Source organism: Eumetopias jubatus, unplaced genomic scaffold, assembly GCF_037043125.1.
Source record: "Eumetopias jubatus isolate StellerSeaLion01/CBP00866 unplaced genomic scaffold, mEumJub1_p1.0 scaffold_4, whole genome shotgun sequence".
NCBI lineage: Eukaryota > Metazoa > Chordata > Mammalia > Carnivora > Otariidae > Eumetopias > Eumetopias jubatus.
This window is the reverse complement of record NW_028274810.1, coordinates 145905569-145923136: the sequence shown is the minus strand read 5'-3', so window position 1 is coordinate 145923136 and position 17568 is coordinate 145905569. Positions and strand designations below refer to the sequence as shown.

Genomic DNA, 17568 nt, shown 5'->3' with positions numbered 1-17568 from the left:
TAAACTTGGTATAGTGTAGTAGAATAAATGCATTGAATACAACTTAAAAATCTCAGAGACTTCCAGCTTTCTTTTGTGAAATCCAAATTTCTTATTTTTATTGAGTTCCTCTGCCAGTAATTTTTTTTTTATCTCCACTAGCTGTATCTAGTGTCATTACATTTCTCTATTTTTAAATTTAGTTTTGATTGGGTAACACATGCATATGTAAAAAATTCAAAAGGCACACAACGGTGGTGAGTGAAAAGTTAAATCTCTCGTACACCCTTATGGCCCAGGAGTTCCCCTCCTGGCAGTTAATACTGCCACCAACTCTTCGATTTCCCTTTGCATAGGTGTTTTATGCAGGTGTGTGAGCGAGTACATGCGTCTGAGTTTTCTACACAAACGGCAGCGTATTATATACACTTTTCTGTACCTTGTTTTTGTTCTATTTAACAGAACATCTTGGAGAACATTTCACATCAGTGTATATAGGGCAGGCTCATTCTTTTTAAGTCTGCATAATGTCCCATTCTCTGGAGGGAGTGTTATTTAACTTAACTTTCCAACAGGGGCCCTGTTTCCCATCTGCTTCCACATTTGCATACTGTGCCCATTTCTACAAATGTAGATCTTCACTGCATTTCAAAACTCCTTGAAAGCAAATAAAATGACTCACAATTTTGCAATGATACTTTCAAAGTACTTCTGCACATGTATCATGTCACTTGAGCCCCATGTCATTGTGGATCTAGTTAATGACTCTAGGGCAGCTCAGTAGGTCCCACATCGTTTCTTCTTAATAATTTTAATTTCAGCTTCCTCTGACAATTACAAAGGTAGTTCTAGCTAGCTGCTGTTACATGTTTGTTTACTGGGTATCATTTGTATTTGTCTGTGTGACTCACGGTCTCTTTTACGGATCATGTGCACATGTTTCCTAAGTGTTTAGAAGTGTTGAAGATACTCATTAGCAGCTCCTTATATATATTTCCTTAAAATGTATTTATATTCCTTATTTTTCTAGAAGTGGCATTAGATGTCATTTCCTGATACTTTTATTTCGGTAGATCCACAAATATTCTTTCATTAGAAAGACACAGATTTCTACACTAGAAAATTGGCTAGTTTAACTGCCACTGGTCCATTTGCCCAAGGGAGTAATCTGGATGCGTAAGATACTCAAGGAAGGGAAGCCGCCCTTGGTCTGCTCTTTGCCCATGGAAGTGATTAAATTCCAGGTCAAAACTTGGATCGTGAAAGTCTAAACCACACTGAAACTGCCCCCACAGAATTCAAATTTCACTGCTATTTGCCGGCTGGAAAAGCTTAAGCGTGTTACTTCTCCTGTGACTTAGTCTTCTCATCTCTAGGTACAAACTAACTTATCACACCTGCTAGACTCCAGGAATTTGGCTGGACAAGAAGCCAATCTGGGGAGCTGAATAGATTTGACAGCTCATCTGGAGGCCTGATGTGACAGAAGAGCCTGGGACACATCTACCTCAGGATACTGACCACTAGGAGTCAAAAGCTATCTCAGTTATGCTTAAAATTTAATCCAAAATTGGCAGCTCTCTCTGCACATGGGTCCTGTCCCTGTGCTATCATGAAAGCACCTATTTGCGTGAGGCAGGCCCAAAACCAAAAGAGCCAATCTGTTCTCTCACCCAGAAATGATGGTTTGTTTGGCTAGATCAGTATTCTCGATACTGGCCCTCACCCAAGCTGACCATTTGGTGTGGGAGAAGGAAGGAAAGAGATGGTCCTCATGTCACTATTAATCTCTTGATATTCTATCTGGGGAACCCATTTATAGGTCACTTGAAGTAATCAAGTTACTGGTCTCTGGAGAGTACTGATGAATTGTCTGTGGTTTTGTTTTTTTTTTTAATGATGATACTATCTGGACTTTAGTCAACTAGGATCTCACAGCCTATTAGATTTAGTACTTTTGATGACTAAGGGAGAAGAGAGGGGAAAGTACTATATAGGTTTTGGCTGATTGAAGAGGAGAGAAATCTGGTGCTTTTTAAAGGAAAAATAATCATTAAAATAATTTAAAGTTATTAATCCGCTAAGAATCAGAGCACAGTCCAAAGCCTGTCATTGAGTTAATAATAGTTGGCGATTCCTTTCAGACATAGCTTTTGTGAGGTCATTTTTTTGAGGCTAGTGGTGAAAAGCTTCATAGCCATAGAGCAACATTTGGCAATAAATTAGTTCAGCTTGTTTCCACATGGCCCAAAAATCTTCATTTGTTCCATCATGAAAAACAAACTTTCATTTGCTTGAAGCAGGGAAAAATAAATGATTTTCTTTTGCATATTTTGACAATTTAATTTTTAGCATGCTTATATGTTAATCTTTTTTTTTTTTTTAAGCCACTAACTGCTCTTTTCCATGTTTGGTTTTAGTCCCTGTAAAGAAAAAAACCTGCATTTTTAGCTCTCAACAGAAAAAACACAATTTTCTCAAGGCAACGGCAATACAGACCCAAAGAAAATACATGTGACTTAACACATTACTGAGTGAGTTTGGGGAGAAATCCTTCTTCCCAAATATGAAGTGGGTTATTGCATTTCAGGTCATGATAATGTTGTGACATTGCTGTTGGAGTCACGGGTATGGAATAGGTGGCTCTGTTGTTTCTTTTTCCTACACGAGAGATGATGCACTGTGAAAAACAAACTGAGGGTTCTAGAGGGGAGGGGGGTGGGAGGATGGGTTAGCCTGGTGATGGGTATTAAAGAGGGCACGTACTGCATGGAGCACTGGGGGTTATACACAAACAATGAATCATGGATCACTACATCAAAAACAAATGATGTAATGTATGGTTATTAACATAACAATAAAAAATAAAAAAAAGAATAAAGAATTGCATTGGCTGGTCAAAAAAAAAAAACTGATCACTTTTAACTATAGTATGAAACAAATGTGACATCAGTTATATAGCCCTACTCAAAAAGCATTAAATTAGGAAGGCAAAAATACCCAACTAGAGTTGTAGAAAACGTTAAAGTTTGCAAAAATATCCTAATCGAGGTTTCCTCTGAGGAACCACTGGAGTACACATAGGGGTGGGGGTGGGGGTAGCAGCAGTAATGATAATAGCTAACATCGAGTGCTTATTATGTGACAGGCCGTGTGCTAAAAGTTCTGCCTCTGTGAACTCATTTAATCCTACAAGGAAGGTAATATTATCTTCATTTAAAATGTGAGGAAAATGAGGCTTAAGGAGATTAAGTTACTTTGAAAGGTCACACAGCTCTCTGTCACTAGAGACTCACCTGGTTGTATCAGGCTGCCACTATTAGAATACTGGTCTACCATTCACCGGCTGCCACTATTAGAATACTGGTCTACCATTCACTGGCTGCCACTATTAGAATACTGGTCTACCACTCACTGGTTACAGGACCTTGGGCAAGTTAGTTAACCTCTCTAACTATCAGCTCTGTAAATAGGTTGCTCCTACATTTAAATGAGATAGTTCATGTAAAACACTAATGGTACCTGGAAAGAGGAAATATTTAATAAATGTTAGCTGTTCTTAAAATAAGAGAAATTAGCAAAGAATCAAAGAGCTAATAGAGGTTTAATTTTTTATTATTATCATTTTTTGGTATGTGTGTATATGTGTGCATGTTTCTTATTCCCTGTATTACATTTTTAGTATTACCTCTCAGGAATGAAGTTGATCACAGAAATGATGACAATTATATTAACAGGGCTTTACCTTTCTCAACATGCTTAAACGAATTATGCAATTTGATCCTCAGAACAGTATTCTATATTTGTCAACAAACTGAGGCTTAGGGAAGTTAAGTAATATTACGTTGGCCACATAGTTGACAGAAAAAGTGGAATTCAGATTTGAAACTATGAAAGTGAGTTTAATTTATATCCTTTGAGTTGAGCTAGTTTACTGGTTTTAGTAATATTTTGTTGATCTTGGGATTTGCAAGTATATAATCAAATCATCTGCACACACTGATATTTCTATTTCTTCCTTTTCCATAGTTGTGACTTTATTTTTTTCCTAATCCTATTGGCAGCAGTGTTTGCAGTATTAAAGAGAAACTTACCCTGCCTTTTTGTACCTTTGTTACTACTTCTCGTTTTAATCCCTCTGTACATCATCCTCCAAATGCTTGGAAATGGCCCATGCCTGTCCTATCCGGCCATCAGAACTGAATGAAACATTACCGCTATAAAAAATCCTCTCTGAGCTTCTCAGCTAGAGTAACCTCTATTTATTCCACACCAGTGGTTCTCAGTTGGGGGTGATTTTGTCCCTCAGGGGACATTTGGCAATATGTGAAGTCATTTTTGGTTGCCATAACTGGGGCATGCAGTGCTACTGGCATCTGATGGGTAAAGGCCAGGAGGGATGCTGCTAAACATCCTGCAATGCACAGGACAGCCCCCTGCAATGAAGAATTCTCCAGCCTAAAATGTTAGCAGTGCTGAGGTTGAGAAACCCTGTTCTAAACTAAAGTCTCAAGGCATTAGGACACATATTATTTTCCACTTTAAAAAAACTTACTAATGTATGTATTTTATCATCGACTGTATTATTTGAGGACAGAGATTCCATATTAATCATCTTCTGATCGCCAATGTTCATAATAATTAGCAAGTCTCCCTACATATCCACCTGTATTACCTCATTAAATACCTTAGATTAATTTAAACCTTAATCGACCATTAACTACAAAAGATGGCATATGTTCACTAAAATGATTTAGAGTTTCCTTAAGACACTTGATAAATGAGAAAAATAATACAGGCCCTAATTTTTTTAATTTGTAAAACTCAGGCAAATGTTCATTCTTATTTCTGATTCCATGCATCTTCCCCAAATGATTCCATAAACCATGATATATTTAAAAAGGGGTATAGAAAAATAATATATTTGAAAAGATACAATGCACATATGAAGTCCATTTGGAAAAACATTGCAACCATGACAAATCTGATGATGTCAACTAAAAACTCTACTTGCAGAATCAAACCAAGGAGGAAAAAGAAAAAGTGAAAACACGTTCAAGACACTAGGCTCAAGGGAAATACAATCAGGGAAAACAAATGCTCAACATACCAATACTGGTGTCGCATTTAAAGCTCAAATTTTTTTAAAAAATCTGATCTCCTTGGAAGGGAGTAGACATTGCTTTATTTAAAGCCCCTAAAGTATCATATTTGTTATCATATGTCAGCAGCAATTCAGAGAGGATTTTGTCAAGGAAGAAAATATGAAGTTCCAGAATTCTTCTCGCAAGTGATACTTCCAATAAGAGGTAGAAGATACAATCAATACAGGATGGCTTTGCTATATAATAGCAATCTTTCTTACAGCCAGGAAGGCTACTGTTACTTTCCACTAATAGCTGTATTTCTAAATAAAAATTTGAAGGGGAACGTTCCATGTTACTTTTGGAAAGAGCTAAATACAAATTAGGTAGTTAATTGGTGCATCTAATTTTTGTGTGGTTTTCATTTTTATGCAGTACTTTCATGTAACAATCTAACAAACACATCCTTTGAAGTGGAATACTCTATTAGGTAACACAGATGTTTTCTTGGATTTTATTATGCTCATGAAAATTCATAATATTCATAATAATAGTGTAAAGTAATAATTCACTGTGGCCAATAGCATGAGCAGTGGGCACAGTGAAAATTGAAGCATTTCACATGAAAGAGCAGAAGGCAGCTCCAAGAAAGAATACTATCCATCTCCAAATGAGATTTATCCATTTCAGTAATTTGTTCCCAGTTTTTAATGCACATATTTTTTTATGAATACTATTATTTATTTCCTGATCAAGAAGTACTACAATTACATGAATTAACCAATGACTTACCTAGTAAATCTGAAGCTCTTAAGTTTTCTTTCAGAAACATAACAGAAATAATGGCACTACCTAGAAAGAAAATGGCCATTAGTGGTGTTTCCAATATAAAAACATATATTATGCGGTGCCATTTGAAAGGAGTTAAGCACTTGTGTCTTATACCTGGACTAGCTATGTCCTGTAGCTTTAAAGGACATAGTTTCACACCCAGTAGCTGTGGCTGTGAAAACAATTCCCCCCCACCCCCGCCACGGTTGAGGATACATAGAAACTGGCCTGGTTTACAATGGACCGAGGACATTGGCTGGGATAGTGCCCTGCGGACAGCAAAGGGCATAATAAAAGCTTACTAAATAACTAAATGAATAAATAGAAAGAAAGAGAATGAGAGAGAGGGAGGGAGGGAGAGAGGGAGGAAGGAAGAAGGGCAGGGAGGGAGGGAGGCAGAAAGAGCAAGAAGGGATGGAAAGAAAGAATGGAAGGAAGGAAGTTTTAACTTTAAATATGTCCCAAACCGAAACTCATTATTTGCCCTCATCTCCTCCTAAAATTCCTATTCTAATGACACCTCTAAGGAGCCCCAGAATCCTCGGACTGCTGCCGTCCCCACTCTCCTTCACACTATACATCCAATAGGATCCCGGGTCTGCCGGGTCTGAGTTTCACCATCTGTCCTGCCCAGCCCCTCCAGTCCACTGTCACTGCGCTGCTCAGCCCAGCTTCACCTCAGGCTTAGACCTCAGGCTCCTGCTGCTCCCCACATCTGTTCTTGATCTCTTTCATATTCCATGCCCATCCTTACTCCCTTACTCGAATAATCAGAATTCCCAGAACCACCATCTAGTTTCATTCTTAAGGACTCTTATTTGGGCTATTCCCTTTGCAACTCTGCCTCCATTCTTGTGACCAACTCTGAACTCAAGGATCACCTCTGGATTCCCCTAGACCCGCTGACCAAAAACCACCCTTTTGTGTAATTACCCCCTCTAATATAGCTTTCTTGTTACACTGAAGATTTATTTGCCTGTCTCCTCTCAAAGACTATCGGTTCCTTTGATTCGGAGAGATAGGTCTTATTCTTCTAAGATCTCCCGGGGTTACCTAGCACATAAATAAGAGTTTGTGGGATCTCTGCCCTGCATTTGCTGGCCCTCATGGTGTAAGATCCTCTTTCCCATGACTGATGCTGCTGAACCCTCAACCTCTAAGTAAGCCATGACCTGCTACTATGGTCTCAGTTCATGTAGGATACATTGACTCTCTTTGAGTTGTTCCTCTTATGGAGCCATTCCTCTGTGAGTAGAGGCACAGGGAAATCCAAACTTGCAATAATATAAAATAGTACATAACATAATTTGTATTTAAATTTTTTAAGAGTGGGGAAGGGGCAAAGGGAGAGGGAGAGAGAATCTTAAGCAGGCTCCATACCTAGCACAGAGCCGGATGTGGGGCTTATCTCACAACCCTGAGATCATGACCTGAACCAAAATCAAGAGTCGGACGCTTAACCGACTGAGTCACCCAGGTGTCCCTGTATTTTAAATTTTTAACAGAATTTATTCTGTTAAAAACCTATTCTAGGTTTTTACGTTTATTTTTTAAAGTAAAAATATACAGAAGAAAGTCATCATAAAAATAACTCATCATCTAGAAAAAACTGCAGTTAATATGTTGGCGTGTGTATTTTACCTTAGCTGAGATAAAACTGTAATGCAAATGCTTTTTTTTCAGTTTCCTTAGTTACCATATTATTAAACTTGCCATGTCATTTAAAATTCTTCTTAGATAAAAATTTTCATGAGTCTATATAATAATTCATTAAATCAGTTAAATTTGAATATAACTATATCTGTTATTCTGGCAATTGATTTAAAACAAAAATAAATCCATAGCAGAAACCCTCATTCAAGATAAGATGGGATTCTCTTATGTTTTCTCCATCTTTTTCTCAACCTGGCTCTCTTTTATTCAAGCTGAGCTATGTCCCTGCAAACTTCTCCTGGGCAGGTAATTTATCCAAATGGACATTTTACACAGAATAAACAGAGCATGGAAAATGTCCACCAACCATGAATTTAATTGGGTGGTGTGGCTTTAAAACACTAAAGCAATGTTTTCTGTACAGATGCATAGCCCATTACGTTAAGAACTGAGTTTGGGACAGGTGTAAAAATGTCTGAAAATTTTCCATTTCATACTTGAACCAAAACAATTCAGGGAAACTAATTTCATATGTTAGAGAATTAGGAAAGGTATAAAAACCAAGACCCCATTCCCATCCCATCACTGACTTCCTGTGTAATTACATAAGGAATGCTTCCAAATGGAGAGAGGTAGATCGATAAGAAAGAGGTGAAGTATCACTACTAACATATACCAAATGCATTCCATTATAACAATCCTTGAGAGGACTATTTCACAGCAAAGGAGTCCAGGAAGAAGGGAGACACGGCTTACATGGAATGGGGACATCTTAGAGCTGGTAGGAGATACAAAGACAATGTACTCCAGGTCCTAAACTTCATATCTGGGAGGGAGGTCCAGAGAAGTTGTTTGTTCATTCATTGATCCATTCATTTAACAAACATTTATATTACAGTGGAATTGGAACCAAAGCCCACATTTCCTTAACCCCAGTCCAGAGCTCTTTCAGGTATACTACACTCCATTGCTTCCCTTGAAAGGAGGAAGGCATTGCTCTCCTTCTCTTCTTGTTGCTGAACCAGTTTCATAAATAATTTCACTTTTAGAAGGGATGGGGGAAATGTTCTATAGGTGACAATTTCATTGCTAAAAGAGAAAGGGACATGATTGGTAACAATAAACTTGAAATATAGTATATGCATCAAATTATATTGATTGCCATAAAATAGTTACCAGTGTTTTATGAATATAAATATGCTACTTTCACTCTCTGAAAGAACTTCTGTCTAATGCACTTCCATACTCATTTTTTTTGTTTGTTCTAAGAGAACGTGAGAGTTTCTACAAAATTGTTAGATAAGAGAATAAGTTTTTAGTTTTATTTATCTAGCAAAGCTAGTAATAAAAAAGGACATTCTGTTAAGAAACACTCATTATTCATTTATCTTTCAAAATATGGTTAAAATGAGAGCTGTGCTGAGCAAAGACAGTATCTGAGCAACAACTCACAACATGACTTCTAAGTAGAGCAGTAACTTTTTTAAAATGAGAAAAAATAAATAAACTGAAGTGCCCCATATACATTTGCAATCAGAGATTTGTCAAGCTCAACCCTGTCTAGTCTAGTTATTACTGTAACAACCACCATTGCCTAATAAACACCTGGGAAGAGGAAAGAACTACTATGCTTTTACTCCTATAGTAAAATTTAATATTCAGAAATCGAGCATTTCAAGTTCAATAGCTTAAAAAGCATTAAAACAGAACACAGTTGTAAATTAAATAGATTTAATGTGCTAGGTATGATTAAACTCTACTTACTACTGAGCGTTAACTTCAGCACTCAAAGTTTCGTGTAGATTTTTGACTGGGGGCATATTTGGGCAGAGGTTCGAGAACCCTTTTCCATTCTGGCCTTCATATGGACACAGAACGAAACAGAGGGCTCGCAAACATGGGTCTACACAGAGGGTACTTGTGGACGCTGGGGTTAAATTCATTACACCGTGTCACACAAGGACTCCAGAGCTGGACACTGAACCACAATGCACATAATGCATTAAAAAAGAAAAGGTGAGAGGTAGCATATAAAGATAATAGGACCGAAATCTAAACAGTGGTTATGTAGAAGTCATGGTGGGGAAAAAAAAGATAGTAGGAATATTTTCTGTAAGGGGAAAAAATAAAAAAGCTTCTAGTACTTTCTCTGGTGCAAAATGAAATTCCCATGAGGCAGTTTATTAAGGTATTCACTAGGCCTTAAAGTTCTAATGCTTCATTGTCAGGAAGACTCTCAACAACAATTATTACGGGTGAGTCAACTATTCTATTTTTGGCCATTAGGGGTCATTCAGATTAGCAATCAGAATGGAGATCCTTTCCGGTCAAGGTTGACATAGAGAAACTTACATGTAGGATTTCTGATTCTGGCTTCCAGATGAAAACAGATAAAGGCCAAGCAAGATTCTCGTGGCGTCAGCTGAACCAAGTCTAGATGTGGGGGAGGGTGCCAGTTCTAGCAGTAGGTATGTGACCTGGTGTTGAGCTCTGTAAATTTCCCTGAAATGAACCCCACGTTTGTCCTTTCTTTGCCTCCTCTCTTACATCTCAGACTTGGTCCAAGGACTGGCTGTTATTATGGAAGAGTTATTTCGCTTAATGTGGTCAAGAGTTGATGCTCTAAGATCCATAGCAGGCCATGAGTGAAAGAAAAAGACAACTGTGAATTAATCTGGTGCATAAGAATTCAGGAAGATCATACAAATTTAATTTGGGTTTCTTCTGTAATAGCCACCACAGGGATTAATAAATCAGAAGTTAAGCATCACATTTTTCTATGTTAACAATCAAACTCAAGGGTAGATTTTTACAGGTGAGTTTAGATCTCTGTGTCTGTAGAATAGATAACTGAGGATTCCGTTTTTACATTTATATGTGCACTTTTAACTTAAACTCTCTTTTTACTAAAGGTTTAACAGTACAGAAGAGTTCAGTTATTATTTAATGTGTTATACTATGGCAATTTTAAAACATTTTGTTCACATTTATTTACTACTTCTCATTTTTTACCCTTTATGACAACTTAATTTTTAAGATCTTTTTTAAAACTTGAGGTATAATTGACATACCACATTATATTAGTTTCAGGTGTACAACATAATGATTTGATATTTGTATTTGGGTTTTTTTTTCCTTTTTTTCTTTTCTTTTTTTTTTTTTTAAAGATTTTATTTATTTGAGAGAGAGAGCATACACATGAGTGGGGGAGGGGGAGAGGCAGAGGGAGAAGCAGACTCCCGGCTGCTCAGGGAACCCAATGCAGGACTTGATCATAGGACCCCAGGATCATGACCTGAGCGGAAGGCAGATGTTTAACCAACTGAGCCACCCAGGCACCCAGGGTTTTTTGTTTTTGTTTTTATTTATTTTTTAATTGAAGTATAACTACATACAGTGTTATATATTAGTTTCAGGGATACAATGTAATGATTCAACAATTCTATACATTTCTCAGGGCTCATCAAGATTAGTGTACTCTTTTAAAATTTAATTTTTTATTTGAATATAGTTGACACACAATCTTACGTTAGTTTAGGTGTACAACTCAGTGATTTGACAGGTTTATACATTGTTATGTTCACCACAAGTGTAGCTACCATCTGTCCTTTTACATCATTATTACAATAAGCACTATATTCCTTATGCTGTGCCTTTTATTCTCATGTCTTATTCATTTCATAACTGGAAGCCTGTGTCTCCCACTCTTCTTCACCCATTTTGCCCAACCTCATCCCCCTCCCCTCTGGCAACCATCAGTTTGTTCTCTGTATTTATAGGCCTGATTCTGTTTTTTCTTTGTTTATTCATTTTGTGTTTTTAGATTCTACTTGTGGGGATTCCCTTAAGTATCCCTAAAAATACTGAGCATCTTTTCATGTCTGTTGGCCATCTGTATGTCTTCTTTGGAAAAATGTCTATTCATGTCCTCTGCCCATTTTTTAATTGGATTGTTTGAGTTTTTTGGTGTTGAGTTGTAGAAGTTCTTTATATATTTTGGATATTAACCCCTTATTGGTTATATCATTTGCAAGTAATCTTCTCCCATTCAGTAGGTTGCCTTTTTGTTTTGTTGATGGTTTCTTTCACTGTGCAAAAGCTTTTCTTTCTTCTTTTTTTTTTTGATGTAGCCCCAACAGTTTATTTTTGCTTTTGTTTCTCTTGCCTTAGGAGACATAACTAGAAAAATTTTTCTACAGCTGATGTCAGAGAAATTACTGCCTATGTTTTCTTGTAGGATTTTTATGGTTTCAGGTTTCACACTTAGGGTCTTTAATCCATTTTGAGTTTACTTTTGTGTGTGGTGTCAGAAAGTGGTCCAATTTCCTTCTCTTGCATGCAGCTGTTCAGTCTTCCCAGAACCATTTGTTGAAAAGACTGTCTTTTCCCCACTGTATATTCTTGCCTCCTTTTCCATATAAACATGGGTTTATTTCTGGACTCTCTATTCTGTTCCATTGATTTATGGGTCTATTTTTGTGCCAGTGCCATACTGTTTTGATGACTACAGCTTTGTAGTGTATCTTGAAATTTAGGACTGTGATCCCTCCAGCTTTGTCCTTCTCTCTCAAGACTGCTTTGTTATTCAGGTTCTTTTGTGGTTCCATACAAATGTTGGGATAATTTGTTCTAGTCCTATGAAAAATGTTGGTATTTTGATAGGGATTGCATTACATCTGTCGATATTTGTATATATTGCAAAATGATCACCACATTAAGTCCAGTTAACCTCAGTCACCATATATAGTTACAGAATATTTTTTTCTTAGTAACTTTTAAATACGCAATACAGTATTATTAGCTATAGTTGCCCTGGTGTACATTACATCCCATGACTTATTTATTTTATGACTGGAAGTTTGTACCTTTTGACTCCCTTCACCCATTTCACCCACCCCCTCTCTCTCTGCCTCTGGCAACCACCAATCTGTTCTCTGTATATATAAGCTTGGTTTTTAGATTTCACATAGAAGTGAGATAAAATGGTATTAGTCTTTCTCTGACTTATTTCACTTAGCAGAATGCCCTCAAGGTCCCTCCATGTTGTCACAAATGATAAGATTTCATTCTTTTTTATGGTTGAATAATATTCCATTGTGTATGTATACCTCATTTTTCTTTTTTTTATGTTCAGTTAGCCACTGTATAGTACATAATTAGTTTTTGATGTAGTGTTCAATGATTCATTAGTTAAGTATAACTTAGTTAAGTATAACACTCAGTGCTCATCACAGCATGTGCCCTCCTCAATACCCATCACCCTGTTACCCCCTCCCCCCACCCTCCTACCCTCTGAAACCCCCAAATTGTTTCTCAGGGTCCACAGTCCCTCATGGTTCATCTCCCTCTCTGATTTCTCCCCCTTTGGATTTCCTTCCCTTCCCCTGTGGTCCTCTGTGCTATTGCTTATGTTTCACATATGAGTGAAACCATATGATAATTGTCTTCCTCAGCTTGACTTACTTCACTTAACATAATCTCCTCCAATTCCATCCATGTTGATGCAAATGGTGGGTATTCATCATTTCTGATGCCTGGATAATATTCCATTGTGTATGCATACCTCATTTTTCTTTATTAATCCTCTGATAGACACTTGGGTGTTGGGTGGGTTGTTTCTGTATCTTGCCTATTGTAAATAATGCTGCAATGAACATGGGGACGCATATCTATCTTTTACAGTCACCGTTTTTGTTTCTTTGGATAAATACCCAGAAGTGGAGTTGCTGTATAATATGGTAATTCCATTTTTAAGTTTTGAGGGATCTCAATATTGTTTTCTGAAGTGGGTGCACCAGTAGTGCACAAAGGTCCCTTTTTTTCCACACTCTCGCCAACACTTGTTACTTCTTATCTTTGATAACAGCCATTCTAACAGATATAAGGTGATATCACATTGTGGTTTTGATTTCAATCCCCTATTGATTAGTGATTTCAAACATCTTTTTATGTAGTTGTTGGCAATCTGTATGTCTTCTTTAAGAAAAGTGTATTCAGATCATGGGCCCCTTTTAAAAGTGGGTCATTTGTTGTTTTTGCTATTGAGTTGTGTGAGTTTTTTATATATTTTGGATGCTAACGCCTCATTAGATATACAGTTTGCAAGCGTTTTCTCCCTTTTAGTAGCTTGCATTTTCATTTTGCTGATGGTTTCCTTTGCTGTGCAGAAGCTTTTTAGTTTGAGGTAGTCCCACTTGTTCATTTTTGCTTTTGTTGCCTTTGCTTTTGGTGTCAAATCCAAAAAATTCATTGCCAAGACCAGTGTCAAGGTGCTTACTGCCTACATTTTCTTCTAGGAGTTTCATGGTTTCAGGTCTTATATTCAAGTCTTTAACCCATTTAGTTAATTTTTGTGTGTGGTGTAAAACAGTGGGCCAGTTTCATTCTTTTGCATGTGGCTGTGCAGTTTTCCCAACACCATTTGTTGAAGAGACTGACCTTTCTCCAATGTATACTCTTGGTTCCTTTGCAGTAAATTAATTAAACATATATGGCTGGGTGTATTTCTGGGCTTTCTATTTTGGCCCATTGATCTGTGTCTATTTTTATGACAATACGATATAGTCTTGATTACTACCGCTTTGTAATATGGTTCAAAACCAGGGAGCATGATGCCTCCAGTTTTGTCCTTCTTTCTTAAGATGCCTTTGGCTATTTGGAGTCTTTTGTGGTTCCATACAAATTTTAGAATTGTCTTTTCCAGCTCTGTGAAGAATGCCACTGGAATTTTAATAGGGACTGCACTGAACCTATAAATTGCTTTGGGTAGTAGGGACATTTTAACAATATGAATTCTTCCAATCCTTGAGCACAGACTATCTTTCCATTTATTTGTGTCTTCTTCCATTTATGTCTCACAGTTTTCAGTGTACAGGTCTCTTACCTCTTCGGTTAAATTTACTCCTAGGTATTTTATTCTTTTTCATGCAATTGTGACCACTTCTTAAAAGGCAAACGTAACCCAAAATTAAAACAAGTATACTTTACTCAACTATGATTATGTATACAATATTCTTATCTGATTCAGTTGTAAAAAACAAAACAAAAAAACCTTTGGTCCATGGGTTACAAATTCAAATGCCAATGAGGCCAATTAGGCAATCCTCTACAGAGGGCAAAATAATGAAGGTGGTGGGCTTGGGCAATGAAGGGTGATGGCCTCTGGGTAGTGGACTGATGTGATGAGGGTTGGTTGCTGTAGCTATGAGGACCAGGGGGGCCATGGTGACCTAGAATATACAAGATCAGTGAAAGGTGGCAGCTATAATCCAGCCCCAGCCAAATGCAAGTCCAGGACTACCATATCTGATTCTTTAAGGCAAACCACTTTTTCTGTGTCATGGCCCAATTTTTAAAACATGGGAAATTAGTTTATATTCTTTCAAAGCATTAAGCCAAACAAAACACAGCAAAGGTCAGATCTGACCTACAGGACACCAGTTTTTGGAATCTCATCTAGCCTGCAGTGAAAATTTCATCAATTTTCATTCAGTGTCATCCAATTTATTGTTTAACCCCTATGATCTGAAGAGAAACCAGGGTATATTTTTATACTATAGGAAAGTAGAAGACAAAGTAGTAAAGGAAACCGTTTTATAAAAAATAGCCCATGACATGAAAAGAACATATTTATATAATAATGCTACAAACAGATCCTCACATGTAAATATCTGGCTTGTGGTTTCTGACCACTTATAATGGCAACTTTATTGCACTGCTAAAAAGCAAACCATGAAAGCACTTCCCCGTCACTCACAATCAAGCTTCAAACATGTGGACATGTTGAGCGTGCTCCCAGGCTTAATCAATTGTAATTGTATGGAAGTACTGACTACCCCAAAATTATCATTCCCTCTTAGTTGTAGAATTTTAGGGGGAACATATGTCAATTACAGCGTACTCCATGGAGTTAGGATTTGAAAATCTGAGGATGTGACAGTTTGAAAAATGTTTCTTTGTAGAGAAAAAAGGTTGTCCTGCCATATTGGCCGGAATAAAAGTGTCAAGTAATTCATGTTAATAAAAAAATTGCTATTGTCATTTATTGAAGATACTGCAGAAACTGTTCATAGGTAATTTGTATAATTTCAAATAAGGAAATTCACCTGGATTAAGAATAATCATTCTTTCTTATCTACATTTTTCTTGACACACATTAGTGATTAAACTTGAAAAGACTCCAAAAAAGTAAAAACTCTATCATTGAGAAGATTAACTCTGTATTATTAATTTATATAATAGCACATTACTTCATCAGGGGCAATTTCTCTAGAAAAACTTCGTGGCGTCCTCAAAAAATCAGGATGAGTGGAAATGACCTTTCGAATAGAGCTTTTTAGGTTTTAGGAATGCTTTCAGGTGAGTGCATGAGCAGACATAAAATGAGAACTTCAGAGTTTTATCCTGCACATTTTATTTAGGCTGGTTTGGGGACAAATCTGCTAAAGCAGACAACCCAGGAAGCCACCAAAAAAGGGGAGATTTTCTGCATATTTCCAACATTAAAATAAATGCCTATGTGAAGCGCCCACAGGCAGCCCATGTGGTCTGGAGCTCCAGTGATCTCATCCAGCCTGGCACTAAGCTCGGGGCTCCGAAAGACTGGGAGAATTCGCAGCATCTAGGTTCGTGAAATGCTACAGGTCACTTGCTTATTGGTCTGTTTATGTTTCCTTTCATTTGTTTCTAATAAAAATCTTGGAGACCAAAGTTTCTGCTTGAGATGACTTCTTTAGAGTTCCAAAAGGCCTCACTAGGGCTTTCTGGCTACACTATGACCATCGCCTAATGGATTACAGACACACTTCAGCTCACAGCTCCGTTACAGCACAAGAGAAATACACGAGACAACATATATTCCACATCATGAATTTCCATTTGAGCCGAAGCCAGCATGTTAGGGAAAAATCGGAGATGGAAAAGACTTATCGGTCATATGTCTCATTCTCTCCTCATTTTCTCAGTGCAGTTGGCTCTCCAGCTGTCATCTGAATTAGCCCAGTCACACGGTGACTACTTCTCTTAGGAAATTATTCCAGGACGAAGGAGATCTTGCTGCTATTGATTCTATCAGTCCATGTAAAATTCCAAGTGTTTGATCTCATGTAATTCACCTCAAGTTTAATCTATTCATTATCCACTTCTATTCATCTGGGCAATAATGAAATAAAATAGCAAGTTTATGTGCCTCATACATTACCTGACATAGTGGATGCTCACTCAATACTTGTTCCTTACCTTTATTTCTAAAGTACTGCCTGAATTTAACTTGGAAAAGGGTGATATATTCTGTGAACTCTCTTCTAATTACTTTAAATCAATACACTCAGGGGTATAGAACTGAAAAATATCATTGGTGCTTTCATTATGTTCTGTTTCTCCCACCCTCCCTGTCCTTGCAACAATCTCCCTTGTCACCCCTAGAAAAATTAATTTTATACTGACTGAGATCTCCCATGAATCTCCTTAATTCCATGTGACTTCAATTCTTTTGATTGTTGATGGCTGCATGCTTTTTAACCATCTCTCGATGCTTAGGGATAGCACAGATATGGCAGGAGGAGGAGCAGAAAAAGGAAAATGTTAAATGTAAGGCTGCATTTTGTAGATGCACAAATAATCTAACTTAACCCCTGAAGGCCAAGCTTATAAACTTTTAAGTATGTACACAAGTGAATTTCCATGAGTTCCTTGCAATGAAACGCTTCACTATTATGCTTTTAAGCAAGTGTTTTCGTCTTCTAACACCCTAGAACAGAACATCCTATCCTCATTTTATCAAAATTCAAATTCAAACCAGGTCTACAAGGCTGTGTTGTATGATTTCCCTGCACTCTGCTTTCCTGGAGAAAGAAGATGGGAAGCAACCAGACATACACAGTCACGTCTCTTGGGTCTCAGTTAAGTGGTGAGGAAAGACATTAAGCAGGTCATTGTGAAAATGATGAAAGTCGATGGAGGGGAAATATAGGACCAGGGCTGCTGTGTGTGTTTGAACAGGTAGCACAGACCAGGGCTGCTG

At 37.4% G+C, this 17568-nt stretch overlaps 1 protein-coding gene across 1 annotated transcript in view; it reads right to left on the bottom strand.

Moving 5' to 3' along the window:
* NIPAL2 (NIPA like domain containing 2) overlaps window positions 1–17568 on the bottom strand; it is a 72382-nt gene that overhangs the window by 26939 nt on the left and 27875 nt on the right. Inside the window, 1 exon segment of the mRNA XM_088023113.1 lies at window positions 5856–5915. Within this exon segment, the coding sequence (XP_087879239.1) occupies window positions 5856–5915 (60 nt within the window).